The following is an 18310-nucleotide window of genomic DNA, read 5'->3' on the forward strand; positions in this document are numbered from 1 at the left end:
ATTGAATAGGAACCTGGAATGTTAGGTCCATGAATCAAGGCAAATTGGAAGTGGTCAAACAGGAGATGGCAAGAATGAATGTCAACATTCTAGGAATCAGCAAATTAAAATGGACTGGAATGGGTGAATTTAACTCAGATGACCATTATATCTACTACTGTGGGCACGAATCCCTTAGAAGAAATGGAGTAGCCATCATAGTCAACAAAAGAGTCCAAAATGCAGTACTTGGATGCAATCTCAAAAACGACAGAATGATCTCTGTTCGTTTCCAAGGCAAACCATTCAATATCACAATAATCCAAGTCTGTGCCCCGACCAGTAACACTGAAGAAGCTGAAGTTGAACTGTTCTATGAAGACCTACAAGACCTTTTAGAACTAACACCCAAAAAAGATGTCCTCTTCATTATAGGAGACTGGAATGCAAAAGTGGGAAGTCAAGAAATACCTAGAGTAACAGGCAAATTTGGCCTTGGAGTACAGAATGAAGCAGGGCAAAGGCTAATAGAGTTTTGCCAAGAGAATGCACTGGTCATAGCAAATACCCTCTTCCAACAGCACAAAAGAAGACTCTACAAATGGACATCACCAGATGGTCAACACTGAAATCAGGTTGATTATATTCTTTGCAGCCAAAAATGGAGAAGCTCTATACAGTCAGCAAAAACAAGACTGGGACCTGATTGTGGCTCAGATCATGAACTCCTTATTGCCATGAGGTATAAATGGCAGGTATTGCTCCATATTACATATAAGAATATATTTGTGTCCTTTTTACCAGTGTGGCCCATACTTTATAGTAAAAGCACAGCATATCTATAATTATAATTTTACTCATTAATTCATTCATTCAACAAATATTTATTGGACATTTATTATGTGCCAGGTTCTAATGTGACTTGGCATTAAACCTTGTAGATTTCAGTAATGAACAGAACAGAGAACTTTCACGTCTTATTGTGTGAGAAAAGAAACTAGAGAATAAACACATATGCAAATCAGTTTAATACTACACAGAGAATTAGCATGGACAAATATGATGGGTAATGTGATTCACAGGCTGATAAGTTAAGAAATCTGTTATTGAAGCAACAGATGATAGAAACTTGAACCAGGCTATGGAGATATAAAGTAGAGAAGGTAGAGTTCATTGGACTTGCTGATGGAGTACATAAAGAGTATGTGAAAAGAGAACACTAATAAAGAATTAAAATGTAAATTTTTGCCTTGTACAACCAGATGGACCTTGGGGCTCTTAACTGAAATGTAAAACTAGGAGGAGAATCTAGAATTTTACTTTTTGACCCTGTTATATTTAAGCTACACATTAGATATCCAAAAGATGTTCAGCAAAGAGTTGAATATTGTTGAAAAAGAAATATCTCAAAATGGAGTTATTTGTCCCCCATGACAGCAAACCAGGCTTGAAGTGGCAATCTCATGATAAACACCTTGCCAGTTCTTTTCCCCTCTAAAAGCCCTGAAAAATAATACTTTCTTTACGTTTGCTAATAACTCCCTCGTGTCACCCTTCTTCCTACAAAAGGCTTCTATTTTGTACAACCTGAAGGAGAGCTCTTCTAGCTGCTGGATGGGATGCTGTCTGATTCAAGAATCACCTAATGATAAAGACAGATGGATCTTTAAATTTATTTGGTTGAATTTTGTATTTTAACAATATACATGTCTGAAGGTGAGCGAAAGGTGAGAGCTGGAACAACAGGCATATTGATGGCTTTTTAAAGCCAGAATTACGGTTATCTGGGGGCTTCGCTGGCGGCTCAGAGGTTAAAGCGTCTGCCTGCAATGCAGGAGACCTCGGTTCGATCCCTGAGTTGGGAAGATTCCCTGGAGAAGGAAATGGCAACCCACTCCGGTATTCTTGCCTGGAGAATCCCATGGACAGAGGAACCTGGTAGGCTACAGTCCATGGGGGTAGCAAAGGGTCGGACACGACTGAGCGACTTCACTTTCACTTTCAAGGTTATCTGGAAGAGTGTGTGGATATAAAAAGGAGGGGGCCGGTACAGCATCCCAGAGCAAGCCAATGTCTGGAAGTCAAGTACTGAAGGACCGCCAAGAAGTTTCAGAAGGAGCAGCTATGAGAAAGCGGAGGGGCGGGGAGGGGGGAGGGGCGGGGAGGGGCGGGGAGGGGCGGGGGGGGGGCGGTGTAGGAGCAAATGAGGCACCACATTGCACCTTTCAAGAAAAGTTTGTGACAGAATGCTGCTGGCAGTCAAGTAAATTACTAGTGCCCTACAAAGGGCACCTAAGGGGTGGGGAAATTAGCCAACTGAATTGAGTTTAGGAGGGAATGTGAGGCCAGGAGGTGTAACGGCAATTATTCAAATATTTCCATTTGACTGATTAATACTTTTTAAAGACAGCGCCTATTTTGACTTGCATTTGTATTTACAAATGCTTGGGGAAAAATCTTAAGTATTTGTTACAAACCTATGTGTCTTGTCCCATTTTGAATTTCTGATCTAGTATTTCTGTAACTAATGATTTACAAAAAACTGAGGGATAACATTCTAAAGTGCATACAAGTGCCTGAAACATGTACAGGTCGATAGTTTTTAACATATGTGTACACCCGTGTGTAACTACTTTTCAGACCAAGATATACAATATAAAGGGAATCCATGAAGTCTCCCTTATGCCCCTCCAGTCTCTCTAATCCTCCAGAAGTAAACAGATATTCTCTTATAAACATCCATTAGCTTTCTTACGAAAATTTTCAAATGAAACAAAAGAAAACTCTGACGAGCATTTAATTGGAAACTGCTTTAGTTTAAACTTACCAACTGTATTCAGTAAGTATAAATACCAAACATTTGGCGCCAAAATCCTGATGCAAATTTTTAAGCCTTTCCTCTCCAAAGTCCCGCCCCATTTTGTACACCACGCCCTCGGTTCACTCGTCCTGCAAGACGGCTCTGGGGCAAACCAGAAAGGAGGAAGAGAAGCTTCTCTGTCATGCGCACTAAGGGCGCTCCCTTCTTTTTTCCTCAACCAATCCACTAGGACCCAGCTTCGCCCTGCGCATTGCGCGTCCTCAAGGCGCGCGGGCGCGCGCGGGCGCGCGCGAACCCTGCCGCGCTCATGCGCACAAACTGATCGGCGGGCGCCGGCGGAAGTGAGGAGCTGCGGCGCGGAGGTGGGGCTGACTCGGTTGTTGTGGGTGGGCGAAACGGCCGACATGGCGCCCTCCGGGAGTCTCCGGATCCCGGTGGCAGTGTTGCTGTTGTTGCTTTGGGGAGCTCCCTGGGCCCACGGGAGGCGGAGCGACGTGCGCATCATCACGGACGAGAACTGGAGAGAGTTGCTGGAAGGAGAGTGGATGATAGAATTGTGAGTGCGGGGCGGCGGGCTGGGGTCCTAGGTCCGAGTCTGGACGCCCCAGTATCATCCTCATTCCTCTCATGCGGATCCTAGGCTGCCCGGGACTGGGACTCTGTGCTGTGGGGCGGGAGCCCCCCGACTCCTCGAGATCCCCTGACTTCTATTGGGATCCTCCACTGCCTTGGTCTCACGCTCTCCTCGTTTCTTCCCCGGGAATGCTCTTAAATTTCCCCTGAAGTGTGCATCCTAGTTTGGTTGCTAGGGCTGAGGTGCGCCTGTGAGGTTACGTTCAGCTTTGAGTTCTCTCAACTTTTCTTCCTAGACTTGGGGTTGGGGGAAGTGGGTCTCTCTACTTCCTGTATAGTTATTTATTTGAGAATGAGTCTTCAGAGACTCACAGACTTATTTCACCAAACTCTACAAAAGAGGGAATTGAACTGAAGTCTCCTCTCCATTTCTCTAATTACCCTTAAAAAATAGTCCACTTAGAATGTTACAGTTGGAAACTTTTATTTTAAATTTTGTTTTATGAATTAGCCGTATTTTAAATGCCAAATAAGTTCAAGTTGGGTTATTATTTAAAAATCCTCATTTCCTTTATCATTAAATTTTTTTATTTTTTTGCTTTTCTCTGCCAACATTTCATTTTTTCCTTTGGGTGTGTGTTTTTGCAATGTACTGAATGTTATGGCTTGTTACTCTTGTTTCCTAAGTGGTATTGCATTAAACATGCTGTTTGAATAAAATCATGTCTGTGCTAATTCGTTTTAATAATGTCCCTTTTGTTTCAGTAGATAATAAACTATTTGCCTTTGCTTTTCTCGCTAAATTGGTGGTGGCATTAGTGGTATTAGTAGTATTAGTGATATTAGTAGAAAATACCCATTTTGAGTGTTAACTGGTGATGGACAGGGAAGTGTGGCCTGCTGCAGTCCATGGGGCCGCAAAGAGTGGGACATAACCGAGCGACTGAACCAAACTGAAACACTTCTAAGCACTTTACATACATTATCATATTAAATTCTTTACACATCCTGTAAGATAGGTCTTATTTCCTGGATTTTACAGATGAGAGACATAGCTTTAATTAATATGTTTAGGTATTGCCATAGTGGCTTTCTTTTTGTCTCCAGAAACTAACACAGTGTAGACATGCAAAGGTTATTAGAACAACCCCCTTCCTTAACAAGATTCAGGTGGGTGTTTTCCTGTATGGTTGGGTTGTCAGTTAAGGAGGAAGGTGGAGGTGGAATGCCCCAAGGGAGAATCCAGAAGGCCAGATCAATAACTCAAGTCATAAAATCAAACAAGGCATAGAACATTAGGGGAAATGTTTATATAGTATGCATATAGTTTGTAACTCAGTGAAAAAATGTTCAGAAACTGTTGAAGATGCAGGGATGAGGAAATACAACCAGGGACAGCATTTGGTTTTCATTGTCCTCAGTGACTTGTTTCAGATTGTACCCATAAGATACTCAACAATTTCATAAACAATGTGTTGAGCAATTGTGATTATGAATTCATATGCAAATTACAATCCAGTATTACTCAAGGAGATTTTTTTTATCAACTTAATCAGACTATATCAATATGGCAATCAAAAGTGGAGTATTAGGGGATTTGAATTAGAGCATCTGTATGAAATTAAGAATACATATACCATAGTATTTTTTCCCTTAGCTTACTGAATATGAAGTTAAACCTTATAAAAAGCACCTAAGAAACAAAAGGAACTTGAAAAGGGGTCTAGTATTTCTTATAATAATCTGCTTTTATTACAAGTTACTTATCTACGTTAAATTTATCTTAATCAGGAATTATGTTACAGAGGTACTTTGATTGCAATTCAGTTTATTGTTGTGAACTTTGACTTTTGTGTGTGGTACTAGTCTTTTTCCACAATGCCGATTACTTTTGGAAGTTTTATTTTGATAAAATAAGTCAAGAAAATGAAGTACAGAAACTGTATTCTTATTTGAACAGGTATTGGTTTTATTCTCACTGATTCCATTAAAAAAAACTGCGGTAAATTATGAGATAATATACAATATGGGAAAAGTTGAAAGATTCAGGGCCTTTCATGGGAATACCAGAAAAGTAATTAAAATGCTTAGTATGCTTGGCCACAGATTTGAAAACCCAAGGTTTACCAAGGTCTGGCCAAAGAATTTCATTTGGCCAGCCTAGTGTTTGTGACTGGGTTAAGTTTTGAGGTAGCATTTTTACATAAAAATGAGGGTTTTCAGCTCCTTTTAAATTAGAATAGCCTGCAGTCCTGGGCCAGCTTCCCTGGGGCCAGCTGTTCCCCTGACAGTCAAGCTGGGTAGTGTTTCCCGCTTTATGAGGCACGTGTTTCCTATTCACCACAGCGCTGGAAGCTTCCTTTTTTTCATACTAGCACTTTGCATTTGTGACTCTTGCACATAAAATTATTGAAACTGATGAACCCCAATTCGGCTTTGAGCTTTCTGGCCCCATTATATAGAGAAATCTAAAGGTTTTTAAAGAGCTGTTTTGCACATAAAAAAGCCCCCTTGTGTCTTAAGAACTTATTCTCAGAATTACGTTTCTGTGATTAGCATTATCAATTCATAGTTTTTGATTTCCAGAGTGTTAGATTCACATTTAAAACCTTTTCGTCTTCACAAAGTTAAACCACTTTGCTATCTTGTTTTTAATATAAGATTTTCTTTACAAGTTATGCATTTTAGAATTTTTAGCCCAAATGCTCATATTAGAGTGTTTAACTTTTCTTTTTAAACTGTATTTCTTAGTTATGCTCCTTGGTGTCCTGCTTGTCAGAATCTTCAACCAGAATGGGAAAGTTTTGCCGAATGGGGAGAAGATCTTGAGGTTAATATTGCAAAAGTTGATGTCACAGAGCAGCCAGGTACTGTAAGTCTCTGTTTCATTTTGTTTCTTTGCAGGTTAGGATGTGTGTTGATCCTGTTTTCCACATTGCTGCTGCTGCTAAGTCACTTCAGTCGTGTCTGATGCTGTGTGACCCCATAGATGGGAGCCCGCCAGGCTCCCCTGTCCCTGGGATTCTCCAGGCAAGAACACTGGGGTAGGTTGCCATTACCTTCTCCAATGCATAAAAGTGAAAGTGAAGTCGCTCAGTACGTGTCCGGCTCTTAGCGACCCCATGCACTGCAGCCTACCAGGCTCCTCAGTCCGTGGAATTTTCCAGGCAAAAGTACTGGAGTGGGTTGCCATTGCCTTCTCCAGTTTTCCACATTACGTGGTCTAAACTCTGCCTTTCATGAGTTTTATGAACAGCTAGTTAAGCTGATTTACCCACCTCCTTAATGAGGGTTCAGTGTGAAGTGTGTTCCCTGGTTGTGTACGGCAGCTTCATTCTTTTCTGTATTTCTCTAAGGGAACTTGGAGGCATCGCCCTCCCCTCACTCTTGCCCGTGTAACTACCTCTGATCTGTTTTCCTTTGCATCCCAGGCCCCAGACAAGTATGTAAGACATCTGTGAGAACCCCTACAACCTTGTGGCTCAGGTGGACCTTGGTCACCCCAGCATTTACATCTGTACCAAGCTTAGAATCAGGAGCATGTGGTTGAAGTTCTTTGTGGAGTCCAGGTCACGTTCCCTGACAAATTATCTAAATCTCTGCAATTGGGTTCCAAATTTAATCCATTAATAATGATTTGAGGATGTGGGCTCTTAATTACAAAGCCCTCATGGTTGTGGCCTCCTGACTTGGCTCCCTGAACAGGTGTCACGCCCTGCCCTTATATGATGCTTCCTACCAGTTCTTGGCCATGGTAAACTTGGATTCTTGACTCTGCCCCTATCCCAAATGGGAATAATCTCTACTATTTGGTGAGCACTCACTACCATTATAGGTACTGCTCCAAATGTTTTGCGTTTATTTTGTAGTCCTTACACAACCTTGTAGGATAGATAATATCCAGTTTTACAGATCTGAAAGCTGAGCCATAGATTGGTCCTTTGTCATTTTAGTGTTTAACACGTGGTTAATGTTAGCTGATATTGTTACTGCCCATCTTTTGAAAGAGTCATAATATTTTCCATTTTTAACAATACTTTAGAAACTCTGTGCTTGTTTTTTGATTATCAAATGCAATTTCATTTGATTTTAGACATAAGACTACAATTATATTGTGTTGTCCCATGACTCATTGCTAGTAATCTCTTTTTTAAATTTTATTTTTCCCAATTATTTTTATTAGTTGGAGGCTAATTACTTTACAATATTGTAGTGGTTTTTGCCATACATTGACATGAATCAGCCATGGATTTACATGTGTTCCCCATCCTGAACCCCCCTCCCACTAGTAATCTTATAGTAGTATAATTGACCAAATGTTTATACATATATATATTCACAAATGTCCTCAATATTCAGATTTTACATACTTTTAAATTAAGATAATATATAGTATTTTTTTAAGTTGCTTGAAGTATGTAAATGAAATTTCTTTTATTGTTTATGTTTTACAGCTAAACTATTTTTAGGTCTAATTTCATATTCTTTGCCTATTAGTATTTAAATAATCGAGTCAGCTTTTAAGTAGGTAAAGATCAGCCCATGTAAAACCTGTGTGTTTTTTCTTGTATTTAGTTCTAATCTTTCTCATTTGTAGGACTAAGTGGACGATTTATCATAACTGCTCTTCCTACTATTTATCAGTAAGTATTTGAAAATTCTGTAGTTATGAGGGATGCATCATGACATAATCAGAATAGTAACCTCTAGCCTTGATCATGTTTAAAGAGCATTATATTCAGTAAGTTTATTAGAAGGTTTGTTTTGCTTAGTGCTATCTTAGGTACCTTTAGCTGGATGAATGAGGTATGAAATAATCCGTGACTTCAGGGACTTCTAATTGTCTTAGAAAATGATGTGCACAAGAAATAGTGGCATAAGTGATTATGAGCCTAGAGTTGTGGTAAGTACTGTAGGAAATTTGGTAAGGGGGAAAATCACTGCACTGGACTGGTTCCTGGAGAATATGGAGATTAAACTCAGCCTGGGAGGTAGAATTTTTAAGAGTGCAAAGTAAGTGTTCCATCTGAGGATTGTCTCATAAACAGTCATAAATAGGAGCATGGAATGTCCACACATTAGCTCAGAAAGTGCTGTAGCTCAGCCTTGGGAACAGTGGTGGGTGAAACAGTTGTTAAGTTAGAATAAACACCATTATGTAGTCTTCAGTGTAGGCTCTTTAGTTTGTCTTTATCTTCTAAATTAGCCATAAGCAATCTTAAATCTCTGTATCTGCCCTGAACCTTAAGCTGATGTGTTGACTGCCAGGAGGCACTTGTCTCCTGAAACAAGAAGTCAGCGATTCTGTGTGTATCTTGATTTTCCTTGTCTTTTTTTTCATGTTCATATCTGTTTCCCCTTTTTATTTCCCCTTTGTATCTGTTTAAATACCTGTTCTCTATAAGTGCTTCTCACCCTTTTCATGCAGTTCTTTTCTCCACATGCCTGTTAATTGGCTAGTCAGTCTCCTGGCTTTCTCAACACTCCCTGAAATTTTCTAGAATTTCCTGCTCTTTTCTTTTAATCACGTTGTTTATTCATGTCCATTCCCCTAATTTCTGTCTGTTGAAGTCATACTTATCCTTCAAAAATAACTCAAATGCCATTTTCTCCAAAAATCTTTGGTTTTTTGAGTGGGGGTGGTTTTTTGAGTGGGGGCTAACCTGTAATTTTTTGGATGGATTCAGTTCAGTTCAGTCGTTCAGTCGTGTCCAACTCTTCGCAACCCTATGAATCGCAGCATGCCAGGCCTCCCTGTCCGTCACCAACTGCCGGAGTTTACTCAAACCCATGTCCATCGAGTCGGTGATGCCATTGAGCCATCTCATCCTCTGTCGTCCCCTTCTCCTGCCCCCAATCCCTCCCAGCATCAGGGTCTTTTCCACTGAGTCAACTCTTCGCATGAGGTGGCCAAAGTACTGGAGTTTCAGCTTCAACATCAGTCCTTCCAATGAACATCCAGGACTGATTGATTTCCTTTAGGGTGGACTGGTTGGATCTCCTTGCAGTCCAAGGGACTCCAGAGTCTTCTCCAACACCACAGTTCAAAAGCATCAGTTTTTTGGTGCTCAGCTTTCTTCACAGTCCAACTCTCACATCCATACATAAGCACTGAAAAAACCATAGCCTTGACTAGATGAACCTTTGCTGGCAAAGTAATGTCTCTGCTTTTTAATATGCTATCTAGATTAAGGGCCCTGTAATCTTACTATAAGTAGTGGGGAGTTTTTGCACATGAATGATCAAAATAGAAATGTTAAGTAAGTAGGCCTAGACTGGCAGTGTTATTTAAAGTAGATTGGAAATGGTGAAGATATGGGAATAGGGAGAGCACTTGGGATCCTATGGCAGCAGTCCATATGTTGGAAATGGGAAGGAGGAGGTTGGTGTCAGGAAGAACACAAAGCAGACTGTAAAATAGAATCACTGCACTGCACCAGATGCCTCCAGTGACTTAAAGCTTAATGGCTGAGATGATGTGATAACGATTGAAAAGACTAGAAAAATATCTCAAATTGTTCACCTCTAGTTTAATAGTAGCTAATAAATAATAAATGTTAGACACTATTCTAACCACTTTTTCGTGAAGTCATCTTTTTAATATGTGTGTTGTGGCTTAAAAGTAATTTCTGAGATATATCTACATACCGAATTTCTTTTTCTCCTCAGTTTTTACTGATATATAATTGACATATAGGGTCTTCTCTGGTGGCTGAGTGATAAAGAATCCGCCTGCTGGTACAGGAGATGAGGATTTGTTCCTTGGTTTGGGAAGATCCCCTGGAGGAGGAAATGGCAACCCACTCCAGTGTTCTTGCCTGGGGAATCCCATGGATGAAGGATCTGGCAGGCTACAGTCCATGGGGTTGCAAAAGTTGGATACAACCTAGTAACTAAACAACAACAAATTGACGTATAACTATTAATACTTACTGTATTCTACAGTTTTATTATTTGGAAGAGCATAATAAAGTCTTAAAGCTTGTGATTGTTTAAAAATATAACCTCAGTGGTTAATGAAATATGGGGCTAAGATATCAAGGGTAGGTAATTAGTGTAATTTGCTACTTGTGTATTGCTCATTGCTGATTTTGAGTATCAGGATTGATTGTAAAATGAGGTTATAGAAATGGCAAAACAGTTTATTTATTCAGCGCTAATATTTACTTCTGATCTTCATTAGTTGTAAAGATGGTGAATTTAGGCGATATCAGGGTCCAAGAACTAAGAAGGACTTCATAAACTTTATAAGTGACAAAGAGTGGAAAAGTATTGAACCCGTTTCATCATGGTTTGGTCCAGGTTCTATTTTGTAAGTATAAAGGGTTTTTCTCTTGTTTATTTCAGAATTACTTGGATTATATATTTCATGTAAATAAAGCATTTATACTTCATTTTAATTCTAGGATTGTTACAATATGTTCAGATTTACTATGTGATATTTTTAGTTTGACTTTTATCTTCTAAGTCCAACAGGTAGTGTGGTCCTTTTTTAAGATAGAGGCATTCTATAGAATTAAGCTGAAAGTCTTGTTAGGAATATTTTAGCTCTGTGAATATGGTCATTTGTATCATCAAAATAATTTCTCTAGAAGTGACATAATGGGTAAAGCTATCATTCGAGCTTAATATTTGAATGAGAAGCCTCAACCATGTACTGACTTGTGCTGCTTTTAGATTTCACTTCTTGTTTTAATGTGAATGAATTATTCTACCTGATAACTTTTTATGTGAATAGTATGGATGAGCAGTGTCTATGGGGCAGTAAGGATTGGGCATAGCAAGAAGGTTTTCTGTTACTTTCTTGGGGAGCAAGGCCTCACAGGTCATTTGAGAGACCTCTGGGAATATTGAGGTTTTCTGAGGCCATCATGGACTCATCCTATTTCAGCTAAGTTATCTCTTCCTGTCCTCTTACCAGTTGTGTCTTTGGAGGATGGAGAATTGGAAATACTAGTATATAAGAGAATGCTCTGGATTCTGGGCGTGCAAGAAAGTTTATCCCTAAACAGTGTTTTAAAATAGAAGTTTATCTTTAGGACCTTTTCCTTGTACCTCTGAATTGAACTGTTAGAATTCCCCCTCTGAACCACCATGCCCACCAAACCCAAGTAAGGCACCTAATGTTCCTGATAGAATCTAATTAGCACAGGCTGCAGTGAGCCTGCACAGTGATTTATGTTTTGGTTGCTTGTTCCTATTCCCATTTTGTGTTTTAAACAGAAGCAACATGATTAAAGTACGTTTCTCTGTTGGAGTGAAAATGTAACTGATTTTATTTGAAATCTCATGTCGTAAATGATTCTTGCCCTTTCTGATGGAAGAAGTGGGGGTTGGTTGCTTGGAAGTCTCTGTTGACTTCTCAGGGCAGCAGTTCACACCTTTCTTGGTAGACTGAATAAAGGGTACTCCTTCCAAGGGTCGGCTTGGCAGGGGCACCCCCACCCCAGCAACGCCAGAGACTGGTGATTGGATTAGGCCACTCTAGTGCAGGTGCTCTGGCTTATGTGTGAATTAGTATGTGTTGGTGGTGCCGCTTATGCTAGAGAGAACCCACAAACCTAATTTTTGGAGCATACCTTTTTTCTGACTGCCTATCAAAATTTCTTGGGTTTAATTATGTGAAAAATAGTTATTTTTACTTCTGTGGTGACTTATTTCTTAGGTAATTATTTTGTTGTTATTAAACTGTATCAAACTAATACTATTGTAAGTTCTATTTAATTTTAATATGAAAGGAGGGTAATTCTTAGGTGAGAAGGATCGACTCAGAAAGTGCTCCCAGTCTTCCTTCAGGCTCCCTTCCTTATGTGTTCTTTGGAGGATTTTAAGGTTGAATAAGAGTTTCCTTTTGCTTATAGTGTGCCTAACATCAAACTAGCTGGTTCCATAGAGCTCAACCCGATTCACAGTACATTGGAGAAACCATCAAGTGAAAGTTAAAGGCAAAATAACAGATGAAAAGGAAAAAAAATCAAATGTTTTGTTTGAGGATATTACATAGTGGCAAAAATTCAGAAACTGTTGATTTTCGCTAATAAGCCTTCTATGGGGCCTGAAATCACTGATGTATCACTAACCTTGAGTAATATCACCAATAAAATCTGTTGTGCTGGAAATTATAGAGTAAAAAATAGAAAATATAGATAATACACATGTATTTTACTTCAGAGCTGTGTATCTGACTTGGTTTTTCTTTTTAATTTAGGATGAGTAGTATGTCCGCACTCTTTCAGCTCTCTATGTGGATCAGGGTAAGGGCTAAAATTTATTTCTATTTTAAACATTTTGACACTGTCACTTTTTAAGAAATGGCTATGATTTTTATTTTATTTTTTTTCTTTTGATTTTAGACTTGCCATAACTATTTTATTGAAGACCTTGGATTACCGATTTGGGGATCATATACAGTGTTTGCTTTAGCAACTCTGCTTTCAGGACTATTATTAGGACTTGTAAGTTCTTCATTTTTGGAGTACTAGGAAGAAAATATTTTAGAATTTTGTAATTTAATTGCTCTAGCTGTTTATCATACATTCAGATTCTTATGTTTATTTTTGCAGTTCATGATATTTGTGGCAGACTTCCTGTGTCCTTCAAAAAGGCGCAGACCCCAGGCATACCCTTCCAGTAAGTATATTTTTAAATTTTTTTACTCACTGTAATCCCATTCATTTCTGTAATAAACACAGTCACACACATGACAGGTTGCCTTTCTAGCTAGGGTTTTTAAATTCAGAGTAGTGGCAGAAGAGAGATATATATTTCATGTAAGAATGACATGACAGCCAAGTGCATTTAGGAACATAATAGTCATTATTTTGGCTTTTATAGTGTGGAGAATTTTAACACTGCATGTACCTTAACAGATATTTGATAACCATTGACCTGATGTCAATTTGTTTGAAAATTCCATAATATTCAGGGATCCATTTGAGTATATTTGGGTCAAAAAAAGTTGAATGTATTCCAGTCTTGAAGTCATCTCATTGGTATAGTGACCACATTTGAGGCTTTTTCTTTGTGTGTTGGTCAAGTCTAAGTTTTTCTGTTAGGATATTGGGGAAAGCAATGCCTGTCATTGCTTTAGGAGTCTCATTAGCTGTGTATTTTACTACAAGATGGGAATTAGAATATTCACTGCTATTTATCTTAATGTAATTTTACCTAGCTATCATTTATTTTTAATTTTGAAAATTATGCTGTTATGAAGGCCGCCTTATTTACTGTTTGTAAAGAACTTTCACTTTCTGTCATCCCATTTGCTTTTCAGCAGCTCTTTAAAGTAGACTGCATAAGTGATACTCTTCCTGTTTTGTGATTGAGGAAACTAAGGCTCCGAGAGATGAACTGTGTTTCCAGGTTCACGCAGAGATGAGAGCTGAGAGTAGAACCTAAATCGAACTCTTAGCCTGATATTTCTATTCTGCTGCCTTTGTGACTTAGGACTTACTGAGGTCAAAACTTCTGAAATGAAATAGAGCAAGTGCAAAGTCATAGAGAACTGAGCAATTTAGAAACATCTCAGTGAAGATGGCAGTTAAGTATTCATTGTTGAAGAACTGATAGGGTTTAAAAAAAATTTCTTAGATAGTTGCACCGATATCAAAAAGCATGCATGGAGGGGAGGGAATAATTGTATCCACCAAGGGCCACTGACCTGTAGGAAAAAATATAGTAAGTGCAGATTACTTATTGGACAATTAAGTTGGTGAATGTATGTTTTATTTATATTTTTTGCTTAGAAAACCTTAAATCTAACAACAGATTTGTCTTAGGTAATCTGTTACACTGCTGATGTTAATCCATACTTTAATGTGATATTGCCCCTTTTATACCAGGCTTCTGGATTTGAGTTGTTTTCCATTTTGTGTTTTTGGCTTAGATTTTAAGTTGCTGGGAAAAGACCCAACTGAGTCTAATTTTAACCAAAATAGGAATTTATTGGTTCATGTAGTGAGGAAGCCAGAGGACAGAGTTGACTAAATCCTGGGGCTCAAATGTTTCTGAATTACTCAGTTCTCTATGACTTTGTGCTTGTTCCATTTGGGGCTCTTTTGAGTCCTGAGCATAACTACAGAAAGCTGTAGCTCATAATCCCAGAGTGAGAAGGAAATATACTTCTCCCTGTACTCACCTATCTTTTGAAAGAATTCTGGTGTACTCTGCTTGTGTAGAGGGCTCACTTTTTTTTTTTTTTAAACTTTAAATCAGAATTTCTCAGCATTGACACTGTTGGTCTTTTGAGCTGGGTAATTCTTACTTGGACAAGCTGTCTTTTGTACATTAACTGAATGTTTAGCATCATCCCCCTGGTTGCCAGTAGCACTGCCCCCCTCAGGTGTAGCAATCAGAAATATCTGCAGACATTGCCAAGTGTTCCAGCAGAATCACCCCTGGTGGAGAAGCACTGCTGTCAACGGTTGTTTATACTCAACTACAACTGCATGGGATGGGGCATAGGGAAGGCATTAACCCAGTAGAAAGAGATATGCCAGACAGATCAAACAACAGATTGTCCACTGTATGGGAATTCCTTCCTGTGGTCTCTTCTACCTTACACCCCTGTGTTCTTCCTGCTCCATTCTGTATTGCCTAGGATTAGGGATGGTCTTGGACCACTGAACTGAGAAAAACTCGTTAGCCAGATTCTGTGTTCTGTATCTCAGTAACATGGTATGTTCTAAGTGTTCTAAGTTTAAGTTAACTTGCAACTGGGGTGGGGGGGAGGGTAGTGTGTGTATGTCCTTACTAAAAAAGTAATTGAGCTGTATACTTAAGATAGGTATATTATGTTGTTTGTAATTATGCCTCAGTAAAATTATATATATGGGGAGGAGGGAGGCACTTTTATGAATCCAGTTAAAAAAAAAAATGGTGTCTAGGAAAATAGCTTTCATCTGATTCCTGTTTGCCTGGGAGCTGAAACAAGGGTACTATTGAAGTTTGTCTTAGTATCCTTATTAGCTAGAAGATTTAATTGTAAATTAATATAGTTTTATTTAATGCAGTCTATTTTCTCATAGGCATCCATATTCACAGCATTAATTCTGGTTCATTAATTTCTGTTCAGTTTATGAATAGGTGGGTAATAAGAATGAATTCGGTAAGTAAAATGGACCTTCCAGACCAGTTATTTTTACAGTATCATTTGTTCTTGAATATAGCTTTTTCCTGTTGGAAATCCAACCATGACTGATAAGTCATTGCCGAAGTTTATGGGCATATGAATTGTATCTTGATTGTACTCTAACACAACTCTAATACATTAACAACAAAACACTTCTGGCTTTTATCTTTAAGGAAAATTACTACCAGAATCTTCTCAACCTTTGAAAAAAGTGGAGGAAGAACAAGAGGCTGATGTAGAAGATGTTTCAGAAGAGGAATCTGAAAGCAAAGAAGGAACAAACAAAGACTTTGCACAGAATGCTGTAAGACAACGTTCTGTGGGTCCTTCACTGGCCACAGATAAATCCTAGTTAATTTTTGCAAATATTTTCATATGATTTTGGCAGAAACAGAAGATCAATCATTTGTTTTGGTTTGAAGTGAACTGTGACTTGCTTGTACATTGCAAGGTTCAGTCTAGGTTGTCATTAGGTTGAACATTCTACCTTCTGAAAATAAAAGCACTGTGAAAAAATAGGATTTGAAAACAATATGGTGGTTCAAACAGTTCTTTCATTTTTGGAAAATCTGGTGCCAAGCAATAAGATTTCTGTATGTTTGTTTCATAATAACTTTCAAGTCTGAGTTGAAAATTACATTTCCCAAGTATTGCATTATTGAGGTATTTAAGGAGATTACTTTAGAGAAGAAGATTTCTCATTTGATATAATTTTTCTCAGTTTCACTGTGTGAAGAGAACATATTTCCCATTAATGGGAACTTTGCCCATTGTCTCAAGAAATGTGTGTTTCAGTAACAACTCTGAAACCCTTTATCTCCTTTAAAGTCCAAAATTTATTCATATTTTTAGATTTTGCGACTAATAAAAACTACCTTACTTTAATTACAGTTTTCTACCCATGATAATACAGGATATGTTTAGAAAGTTTATAAGGGTTGGTTGCCTTTTTTGTTCTCCTGTGTTCAGTGTATGATTTGTATTTTTCTTACCATGGGTTACATTTTTTATTTTCCAAATTGGATAATTTCCTGGAAATGTCTTTCATGTTTTAATAAATTGTTTCAAACTGAAGCTTACCGAAGAATACTTAAAGTGAAAAGCCATCTGATAACTTAAAATCTTGGCTACTTGTTTCAGATTTTACATCATTATTGTTGAACCTGTACTTCTTTTTTTGGATGTGAAGGTGAACATTCCTGATTTTTATTTGATTTTGTGGAAAAGCCTTGGTATTTCTATTTTGAAAATTCACAGAAGCTTAATATGATATGAAGTTAGCATTCTCCTCAGGAAAAAGCATCTTATAGTGTGTGTTTTCAATGTATATTTGTCCTCATCCAAAAAGTTCTTAGTTGATTGTACAAAATCAACGTATGTTTGATGATTTAAACTCATAAAGTTTTATGTTTCTGAAAAGACAAACTGTATTCTCTACTTTCTACTGTGGTATTTCACAGATAGGTATCAGCAAGATGAGACATTTAATATATTTTTACTCCTTAAAGAAGAGTAGTTTTCACCTTACAGCAAAAGAGGAAGTGGGCAGAGTTGTGGGGCAGCAGTATAGAAATGTATTAGCGGCAATAAAAGGAAGAACCATAGATAATCTGAATGGATCACCTCTCTGTTACGGTAATAGTTTCTATAATGTCCCCTTTAAAGGCCTCTCCTTTAGAATATTAAATATTCTACCCCTGAAGAGTTTGGATGTGTAATAATTTTGTGATGCTTTAGAAAAACCTAAGCACAAAATAAACTTTTCTAAGTGCTTCACTGAAGCTGAAAGCAAGTGTGATTTCTAATTGATGACTAGTTAATATTTAATATTTAAATATTTAACTGATGCTTAATATGTATTTAACAGTGTTCAATGAATAGTGGTGTCACTGTATACATACTTGATACATGTAATCAAAAGGCTAGAGTCATATGTATCTCTTGTTATCTGAGATGATAGAGAAATGCTGCTCGTTAATTAAGCATTCTATTTTTCTAGTCTTACACATCATATATTTTTAAGTATTTAAGTGATTAAAAAATGCAATATGTACAGGAAGTTACAGGTAGACTGAACATGTAAACTTGATATTTCAGAAAAGAAATGTATCTTGTATTACTTAGGATTGTCACTGTAGATACCTGAATAGTCCATTTTCTCTCACACCAGAGGCTTACTTACAGAAACTGTTGGGATCGTTTTACTTTTAATAGACACCTTTTGTTTCTGCATTGGTTTAAAGGACTGCACATGGCAACTAAGCTCCAGATCATCTCACGAGTGAATAAGATGCGGGATCAGCATCCTGGGGAACCCTGTTCCCCTCCCTGCCCTGGGCATTCAGCTCCATCATTGAAGTATTGAAATCTGATCATTAGAAAATACAGCATTTACTATGTACTGCCTAAATACTTAAATAAGTAAGACTGACAAAAGTTTAATGATTCCATAGGTAACATTTTTCATTCATTGAGTATTTGGAGTGGTGCTGTTTTTCTGTGATTATTTAGTCTACTGCAGTATGGAGAAGGAAATGGCACCCACTCCAGTGCTCTTGCCTGGAAAATCCCATGGAGGGAGGAGCCTGGTGGGCTGCAGTCCATGGGGTCGCTAAGAGTCGGACACTACTGAGCGGCTTCACTTTTACTGTTTACTGTCATGCATTGGAGAAGGAAATGGCACCCCACTCCAGTGTTCTTGCCTGAAGAATCCCAGGGACCGGGAGCCTGGTGGGCTGCTGTCTATGGGGTTGCACAGAGTCAGACACGACTGAAGCGAGTTAGCAGCAGCAGCAGTGTGTGCTAGC

General features: G+C 38.3%; 1 protein-coding gene across 1 annotated transcript; it reads left to right on the forward strand.

Annotated features, from left to right (window-relative positions):
* Positions 1 to 3124: 3124 nt before the first annotated feature.
* TMX1 (thioredoxin related transmembrane protein 1) lies at positions 3125 to 17291 on the forward strand. Its single transcript, XM_020908624.2, has 8 exons — positions 3125 to 3356; positions 6125 to 6240; positions 7971 to 8016; positions 10557 to 10685; positions 12582 to 12627; positions 12727 to 12828; positions 12937 to 13003; positions 15677 to 17291. The coding sequence occupies exons 1-8, from the start codon at positions 3205 to 3207 to the stop codon at positions 15853 to 15855; spliced, it is 837 nt and encodes a 278-aa protein (XP_020764283.1). The 5' UTR covers positions 3125 to 3204; the 3' UTR covers positions 15856 to 17291.
* The last annotated feature ends 1019 nt before the right edge of the window (positions 17292 to 18310 follow it).

This window comes from Odocoileus virginianus, chromosome 6, assembly GCF_023699985.2.
Source record: "Odocoileus virginianus isolate 20LAN1187 ecotype Illinois chromosome 6, Ovbor_1.2, whole genome shotgun sequence".
Lineage (NCBI taxonomy): Eukaryota > Metazoa > Chordata > Mammalia > Artiodactyla > Cervidae > Odocoileus > Odocoileus virginianus.

Excerpts from the sequence above, each read along its gene's own strand:
- TMX1 (XM_020908624.2), top strand. The coding sequence starts at position 3,205 with ATGGCGCCCTCCGGGAGTCTCCGGATCCCGGTGGCAGTGTTGCTGTTG. Across the intron at positions 3,357-6,124 it reads GGAGAGTGGATGATAGAATT|TTATGCTCCTTGGTGTCCTG; the intron begins GTGAGTGCGGGG and ends TGTATTTCTTAG. Across the intron at positions 12,628-12,726 it reads AGCTCTCTATGTGGATCAGG|ACTTGCCATAACTATTTTAT; the intron begins GTAAGGGCTAAA and ends TTTTGATTTTAG.